Source organism: Salvelinus sp. IW2-2015, unplaced genomic scaffold (genome assembly GCF_002910315.2).
Source record: "Salvelinus sp. IW2-2015 unplaced genomic scaffold, ASM291031v2 Un_scaffold1112, whole genome shotgun sequence".
Taxonomy (NCBI): domain Eukaryota; kingdom Metazoa; phylum Chordata; class Actinopteri; order Salmoniformes; family Salmonidae; genus Salvelinus; species Salvelinus sp. IW2-2015.
In genome coordinates, this window is record NW_019942731.1 from 271,086 (window position 1) to 280,094 (window position 9,009).

Consider the following 9,009-nt stretch of genomic DNA (forward strand, 5'->3'; position numbering starts at 1 on the left):
GAAAAAAAAGGAGAGAGATCTGGCAGTATGTCTCCTTAGTTCTGTATCTCAACTCTTTTACAATGGAAGTGACTGCTTGCAGTATGTCTCTAGTTCTGTTCTCAGCTCTTTTACAATGGAAGTGACCTGCTGCAGTATGTCCTCCTAGTTTCCTGTTCTCAGCTCTTTACAATGGAAGTGACTTGCTGCAGTTGTCTCCTAGTTCTGTTCTCAGCTCTTTACAATGGAAAGTGAACCTGCCTTGGCAGTATGTGTCCTAGTTCTGTCTCAGCGTCTTACAATGGGAAGTGACCTGCTGGCAGTATGTCTCCTAGTTCTGTTCTCAGCTCTTTACAAATGGAAGTGCCTGGCTGCAGTATCGTCTCCTTAGTTCGTTCTCAGGCTCTTTTACAATGGAAGTGACCTGCTGCAGTATGTCTCTAGTTCTGTCTCAGCTCTTTACAATGGAAGTGACCTTGCTGCAGTGTGTCTCCTAGTTCTGTTCTCAACTCTTTTACAATGGAAGTGACCTGCTGGCTGTTAATGTCTCCTAGTTCTGTCTCAGCTGCTTTACAATGGAAGTGACTGCTGCAGTATGTCTCCTAGTTCTGGTCCTCAGTCTCTTTAACAATGGAGTGACCTGCTGGCAGTATGTTCCTCCTAGTTCTGGTTCTCAGCTCTTTACAATGGAAGTGACGTGGCTGCAGTCATGTTCTAGTTCTGTTTCTCAGCTCTTTTAGCAATGGAAGTGACCTGCTGCAGTATGTTCCTCCTAGTGTCTGTTCTCAGCTCTTTACAATGGAAGTGACCTGCTGCAGTATGTCTCCTAGTTCTGTTTTCTCAGCTCTTTTGACAATGGAAGTGACCTGCTGCAGTATTGTCTCCTAGTTCTGTTCTCAGTTCTCTTTACAATGGAAGTGACCTGCTGGCAGTATGTCTCCTACGTTCTGTTCTCAGCTCTTTACATGGAACGTGACCTGCTGCAGTATGTTGGCTAGTTCTGTTCTCAGCTCTTTTGCTGCCAGTTGTTCTCGGTGTATCATCCATTGTGGTCCATATGGGCAGAGGGAGATAATAAAATAGTATCTGCAATAGTGTCATTAGTGTAGCTAGTGATTTCACCAGGGGAATGATTCAATAGTGTGTAGTTTTCATAGTGTAGCTATGTGATTCACCAGGGGAATGATTCAATGTGGTGTTGTGGTTTATAGTGTAGGCTAGTGATTCACCAGGGGACTGATTCATAGTGTGTGGTTTCATAGTGTAGCTAGTGATTACCAGGTGGGAATGATTCATGAGTGTGGGTTTCATAGGGTAGCTAGTGATTCACCAGGGGAATGATTCAATAGTGTGTGTTTTCATAGTGTGCTAGTAGTGCTACCAGGGGAATGATTCAATATGTGTGTGGTTTCTAGTGTTAAGGCTAGGTGATTCCACCAGGGAATTGATTCAATCAGTGTGTGGTTTCATAGTGTAGCTAGTGATTCACAGGGGAATGATGCAATATGTGTGTGGTTTCATAGTGTGCTAGTGATTCACCAGGAGGAGATTCATAGTGTGTGGTTTCAATAGTGTAGCTAAGTGATTCACCAGGGGAATGATTCATAGTTTGTGTGGTTTCATAGTTGTAAGCGTAGTGAGATTCTCCGCAGGGGATGATTCAAGTCGTGTTGTGGTTCAGTAGTTGTAGCTTAGTGAATTCACCAGGCGGAATGATTCAATGTGTGTGGTTTCATTAGTGTAGCTAGTGAGTTCACGCAGGGGAATGATTCAAATAGTGTGGTGGTTTCATAGTGTAGCTCAGTGATTCACCAGGGGAATGGATTCAATAGTGGTGGTTTCATAGTGTAGCTAGTTGATTCACCAGGGAATGATTCAATAGTGTGTGGTTTCATAGTGTAGCTAGTGATTCACCAGGGGAATGATTCATAGTGTGTGGTTTTCATAGTCGTAGCTAGTGATTCACCAGGGAATGATTCAAATAGTGTGTGGGTTTCATAGTGTGCTATGTGATTTCACCAGCGGGTAATGATTCAATAGTGTGTGGTTTCATAGTGTGCTAGTGATTCACGAGCGGGAAATGAATTCATAGTGTGTTGGGTTTCATAGTGTGCTTCTAGTGATCACCAGGGGAATGATTCAATGTGTGTGGTTTCAATAGTGTGGCTAGTGATACACCAGGGGAATGATTCAATAGTGGTGTGGTTTTTCATAGTGTATCCTAGTGATTACCAGGGAATGAATTCAAGTGTGTGTGTGGTTCAATAGTGTAGCTAGTGATTTCACCAGGGACATGATTCAATAGTGTGTGTTGGTTCATTTAGTTGTCGGCTAGTGATTCACCAGGGGAATGGATTCAATAGCGTGTGTTGGTTCATAGTGTAGGTAGTGATTCAACAGCGGGATGATTCAATAGTGTGTGGTTTTCATAGCTGTAGCTAGTGCATTCACCAGGGGAATGATTCAATGTGTGTGTGGTTTCATAGTGTTAGCTAGTGACTTCACAGGGGAATGATTCAATAGTGTGTGCGTTTCATAGTGTAGTAAGTGATTCACGCAGCGGAAATGATTCAATAGTGTGTGGTTTCATGTGTGGCTAGTGATTCAACCAAGGGAATGATTCATAGTGTGTGCGGTCATAGTGCTAGGCTAGTGATTCATCCAGGGGATATGATTCATAGGTGTGTGGTTTCATAGTTTGTAGCTAAGTGTTCACCTAGGGGAATGATTCATAGTGTGTGTTTCATAGTGTACGCTAGTACTTTCACCATGGGGAATGAGTTCAAGTGCCAGTCTTTTCCTATGATCAGGGTGCTCTGGTTGAATTTTATCTTTAAGAATTTGCAATAATTTTTGCTTTTCTTTTAAGGGCTTACCTAAGTTACATTGATTTTGAGTTACAAAGTATTATTAATAATAGTGTACACTCATATTAGATATAACACAGGTATGTGTACCATCGTTCAATTTGGCTATTTTCATCCCCCCATTTCCTGGTTGTCCTGAAAGGAGATGGTAAAATTGAACGCACATAAATGAAGAATGCTGGAAACAACACATTCACGGGTCAGTATGGACGAGTTTTGGTTCCTGACTAAAAGGGACTACCCTGCCGTCTCCCTCTGAGCCTTAATGCCGCGTTCAAGACAACTGGGAACTCGTGTGACCCGACTGGGATTCTTCTTCTTTCAAACAGTCATCCAACTCGGGAACTCTGGCCTCTTTCTAGAGCTCTGACTTTCTGACGTCTTGGATTTGACCACTTATTTTTTCAAACAGTCATCCAACTCGGGACCTCTGGCCTCTTTCTAGAGCTCTGACGTCTTGGATTTGACCACTTATTTTTCCAGAGTTCCCAGTTATCTTGAAAGCACCATAAAACTCATGGTACCCTTCTCCAGCTCATATCTGTGTGAAGCTGGATTGAGTGTCTGCATTAAAACCAAATATCCATCCAGGTTGGATGTGACAGCAGAGATGAGGCGCACACTGCCGACCAGTCCCCCTGACTGAGAAGCTCCAACGACACGCATCAAAAGCACACCCATCTCATTAGTGGTGAGATAAGATAGTGTCAGACTCATTTGAAATGTACTGTCATAGCCCCACATTAAAAGGTATGTGATGGTGAGTTGAGGAGACAATCAGCCTCAACATAAACATGGGCTGTTAATAACATTGTTTTCACATGGTTGGGGTATTGAGCATTTTCAAATATCAAAATTGGGTTGTTTGCCAACAAAAAGTTTGAAATYCTAAAGTAAATGAATAAAAAAACGGACATTACACCTGCCGAGTTCAGTRTCACATTTAACAAACCAAACATTCAAATACCGTTATAAAAACCCAAACCGGTCCACGCATCAATACCTGTATATAGTTAAACATACAGCCCAGCCCTGCCGCAGATGTAATGAACATGTCGACCTGCTGTGTGTTCACTGCACCGTTGGTACGCTGCCAGACTCCAGCGGAGCAGTCACGATCAAATATGCTAAATCATTGTGACATCACGATGTCGTCACCATCGACGATGGCTGTCAAACATCGTCCATAGACGATCCANATGGGCTGTTAATAACATTGTTTTCACATGGTTGGGGTATTGAGCATTTTCAAATATCAAAATTGGGTTGTTTGCCAACAAAAAGTTTGAAATTCTAAAGTAAATGAATAAAAAAACGGACATTACACCTGCCGAGTTCAGTRTCACATTTAACAAACCAAACATTCAAATACCGTTATAAAAACCCAAACCGGTCCACGCATCAATACCTGTATATAGTTAAACATACAGCCCAGCCCTGCCGCAGATGTAATGAACATGTCGACCTGCTGTGTGTTCACTGCACCGTTGGWACGCTGCCAGACTCCAGCGGAGCAGTCACGATCAAATATGCTAAATCATTGTGACATCACGATGTCGTCACCATCGACGATGGCTGTCAAACATCGTCCATAGACGATCCATTTACATTTACATTTAAGTCATTTAGCTGACGCTCTTATCCAGAGCGACTTACAAATTGGAAAGTTCATACATATTCATCCTGGTCTCCCCGTGGGGAATGAACCCACAACCCTGGCGTTGCAAGCGCCATGCTCTACCAACTGAGCCACACGGGACCACACGGGATCCAATCGTAAAATTGCCCCAACCCTAGTCCAGTCACAGACAGGTGAGTTAGGCCCAGASAGGGATGTAGCACAGAGCTTAAACAATAATCAAAGACTGTACAGTATGAACATAGGCAGAAACTGCTTCTCCTAAAGAAATCCCCGATGACGCTTGTAGGCGACGTCATGGCGACGTTGGCTAGCTAAGCTCATGCACAGAAACCGTCGGGTCTAACAGTCGTCTCTAACAGTCGTCTCGCGTTGAACTGAGCATGTGCAGGTCGTCAAATCAAATGCATTCCTTCCATATAAAGTTGATTTGACCAAAATGTGTCAGTTTGTCACTCATGAGGAGAAATAACATGTTCATCTGCTTTAAAAGGTGCACTATGCAGAAATCGTTCCACCATTTCCTGGTTGCTAAAATTCTAATAGTTCACTTAGTTTCAGTTTGTGACAAAACAAGCAAGTATAGTTTAGAGAATCATTGTACCATCTAAACCGCTGTGAAATTGCTTTTCCATAAGCAAAAATATTGTATTTTTCAACTGTTTAAAGCTGGTGTACAAAACCAAAAATAAGACGCAAAAACCACATTTAAGAACGGGAAGCATAGAAATAGCACTCACAGAACAGATCTACCACTTCTTAGACTGGCTTTCAATGAGAATGATAGATCTATAACTCACAGAACAGATCTACCACTTCTTAGACTGGCTTTCAATGAGAATGATAGATCTACACTGAGTGTACAAAACATTAGGAACTAGTTCCTAATATTGAGTTGCACCCTCTTTTGCCCTCATAACAGCCTCAGTTTGTCAGGTCATGGACTCTACAAGGTGTCGAAAGCGTACCACAAGGATGCTGGTCCATGTTGACTCCAATGCTTCCCACAGTTGTATCAAGATGGCTGGAGGTCCTTTGGGCGGTGGACCATTCTTGATACACACAGGAAACTTAAGCGTAACCCATTCAAAATTTTGACTTGCCCATTCACCCACTGAATGACACACATACACAATCCAAGTCAAAATTTTCTCTAGGCTTACAAATCCTTTAACTTGTCTCCTCACCGTCATCAACACTGATTGAAGTGGATTTAACAAGTGACATCAATAAGGGATCATAGCTTTCACCTGGTCAGTTTGACATGGAAGACTCCCATTTATAGGTGAATTTGGCTTCGTCGCCTAAAAAAGGTACATATTGCAGCTGTAAGACGTTGTCTTGAATCTAGGTTGTGCCTTCAGATTCTCTCAATGACTTCTCTAACTCCAAACACCAGCCTGGTCTGCTTCACAGGCATTCTGGGAAGTCTGGCGATGTTGCGCCTCTGGGTTTAGAAACTCAGTGATAACATGGGAGTATGAAAACAAGCAAGCATCCCAGAAAAGTAAAAAATAAACCTTAAAATATTGACTGGCTTTCAAGTTGCCCTCTCAAGAAAAAGCTTCAAACTGTAACCAGTGCCTGCAACCTGGTTCAGGATAGGGCTGGGCAGCCGGGACACTAATATTATCCAGTGTTGCACACTGAAGTTTAATATCAAACAGACTTATCAGAAACGCAACCTATTTTTTGCCCTGTTGATCTGGTTACTAACTAGGCCCGGCCTACCGTTCACCTGTTGATCTGGTTACTAACTAGGCCTGGCCTACCGCTCACCTGTTGATCTGGTTACTAACTAGGCCTGGCCTACCGTTCACCTGTTGATCCGGTTACTAACTAGGCCTGGCCTACCGTTCACCTGTTGATCCGGTTACTAACTAGGCCTGGCCTACCGTTCTACCTTGTTGATTGCTGGTTACTAACTAGGCCCTGGCCCCCTTCACCTGTTGATTCGAGTTACTTACTAGGCCTGTCCTTCTAAGCGCGTTCACATCTGTTTAGTCGGTTACTAACTGAGGGCACTTGACCTTACGCGTATCACCTGGATTGATCTGTGTATCTATATATAGGCTTGGCCTACCGTTCACCACTGTTGATCTGGTTACTTAACTAGGCCTGTGCCTACCGTTCACCTGTTGATCTGGTTACTAAACTAGGCCTGGCAGGTAAGTTGCTTATCCGGTTACTAATAAGCACGCAGCCAAGAGGAAACTACACTATTGAAAACAAAGAAAAAGTAAAAATGCTTTGGACACCTCCTAATTAATGTAGGAAAAAAAAGGCAAACTCAGTTCCATCATTCATTGGAAATATCTGATTCATAAGAATGATGGAACTGAGTTTTGCCTTTTTTTCTCTACATTTAATTGAAGGTGCTTCAAATCATTTTTACTTGTTTCCTTTGTTTCATAGTGTTTAGCTCATTCACACAAAATACATCGATGGACATTTCAAACTACTTAAAGTTTATTAAAAAACTTAGGCATTGACATGCAAGCAACAACACTGACACTACACATTCAAGTATATCTGACAAATTATGAAAGAAATGTAATTTTGAATTCTGTAAAGTAAGTGTGGAAGACGTGAGCACATTATTGTTGTTCTATTAACACTGACAAGCCACCGGGTTTGACACTTGGATGGAAAATTACTGAGGATAATAGCGAGACGATATTGCCACTCCTATTTTCCATATCTTCAATTTAAGCCTACTAGAGAGTGTGTGCCCTCGAGCCACGAGGGAAGCTAAAGTCATTCTGCTACCTAAGAAATAGTAAAACCGCCTGGCTCAAATAGCCGACCAATCAGCCTGTTACCAACCCTTAGTAAACTTTCGGGGAAAAAATGGTGATTGATCAGATACAATGCTATTTTACAGGTAATTAAAATTGACAACAGACTTTCAGCACGCTTATAGGCAAGGACATTCAATGTGGATAAAAAGTTACCTGTCTAACAGAAATAGAGGTAATGGAAGCCTCTCCAACATAATCCAGGTAGAATCAGGGCAGCTGTCCCCTTACTTTTTTCAATCTTTTACTAAAAGACATGCCACTGGCTTTTATGAGTGAATTAGGCCTGATGATATGCAGCACGGCTTGGCCGCATAAGATGTACACAGAGAGCTAACAATAATATGCATGTCAATCTCCCCTGGCTCAAAGTAGAGTACAAATCAACTTCATCATATATAACCGCTTTCATTTTGCCGGCCCCCAGGAAGAGTAGCTGCTGCTGCCTTGGCATAACAAATACAAATGAACCGTAATGACTGATGATGAACTCTGCCTATTGCCGTGAGGTGTGCGTCTCTTACCCGCAGTCWGGGGCGGGGCACCAGCGGCAGTCAGGGTCGGCCACCAGCCATCTCCTCAACATGAACTCCTCGTACTTCTCCATGAGGGGCTGGTCYCCCAGGATGATGCGGATGTCGTGGGGGTTGAACCKCTCGGAGCACTCTGGACAGCTGATGTTGACCCGCGACTCGCTGATCTCTATCCGTARGTACTGGCGCAGGCAATCAGCACAGGAGCGGTGGTGGCAGGTCATGATGTCTGGGAAACGGTCTCTGGCGTGGCGGAGGAGACAGAGAGGACACTCCAGGAACTCAGAGGAGGAAGAGGCCACAACAGGGGCGGAGAGCGTCGAGGTCTTGTCTCCGTGACATATCTCTGAATGGATGCTCTCCACACTGGCGATCCCGTCCACACCGCCGCCCTGTAAGTCCTGTGATTTCCTCTTGGGGTCTCGGTCCCCACGGTGGCGCCGGCTGAACAGCGAGCGCAGGGAGAGGCGTCTCTTCTTGGGGGCCTTCCTGACGGAGGGCAGGCTGATGGAGGAGGCAGCTGACTGGAGGTCCCTCTCAGACCCAGAACCCCCCCGATCTCCCCTCAGCTGGTGCAGGCTCATCTCCCCACCAGAGGAGGCTCCTCCACCACCACCAGGCAGGGGGGCATCCACAGGGAGGGAGGGGGATGGTGGGAGGGGCTGGGGGGACAGGGTGTTAAGGAGCAGGCGCAGGCTGTTCAGACATGGTGGTGGTCTCTGGTGGCGGCCTGGGCCTGCTCTCCAGGTCTGGTCTCGTATGGCCCACAGGGCTGGATCTGTTCTGGACACCACACACTACCTGGAGGGAGAGAGGGAGTGGGTCAGAGACAGACTGAACATTCGTGTAGGTCAAGGGAAGTGTGCTCACTGTTTCAGTTAGAGAAGACATTTCCTCATTTTGTACAGAAAACATGTGCAACACCGGAAGAAATCCTAAACAGTTTACTAATGTCAATAGATACTATCTAATGTGTGGTCAGAGAAGTGTTCTGGGACATAGATGTTCCATGACATTAACTAGCCTAAGTGGGTGCTGAAAAAGACGTAAGGATTATTGGAGCACTGAAACAAGATAATTATACTACTTCCTGGTGAAACAAGATGACACGTGTGTTGGGTTCATCAAAGAGCAAGTCAAAGGTGCAGTACCACTAATCACTTCAAGACACGGAACACACCATTTGAGGTACG

At 44.3% G+C, this 9,009-nt stretch overlaps 1 protein-coding gene across 1 annotated transcript in view; it reads right to left on the reverse strand.

Annotated features, from left to right (window-relative positions):
• rnf19a (ring finger protein 19A, RBR E3 ubiquitin protein ligase) overlaps positions 1–8,612 on the reverse strand; it is a 31,517-nt gene extending 22,905 nt beyond the window's left edge. Inside the window, 1 exon segment of the mRNA XM_070438682.1 lies at positions 7,808–8,612. Coding sequence (XP_070294783.1) covers positions 7,808–8,400 — 593 coding nt within the window. The 5' untranslated portion in view covers positions 8,401–8,612.
• Between the last annotated feature and the right edge of the window lie 397 nt (positions 8,613–9,009).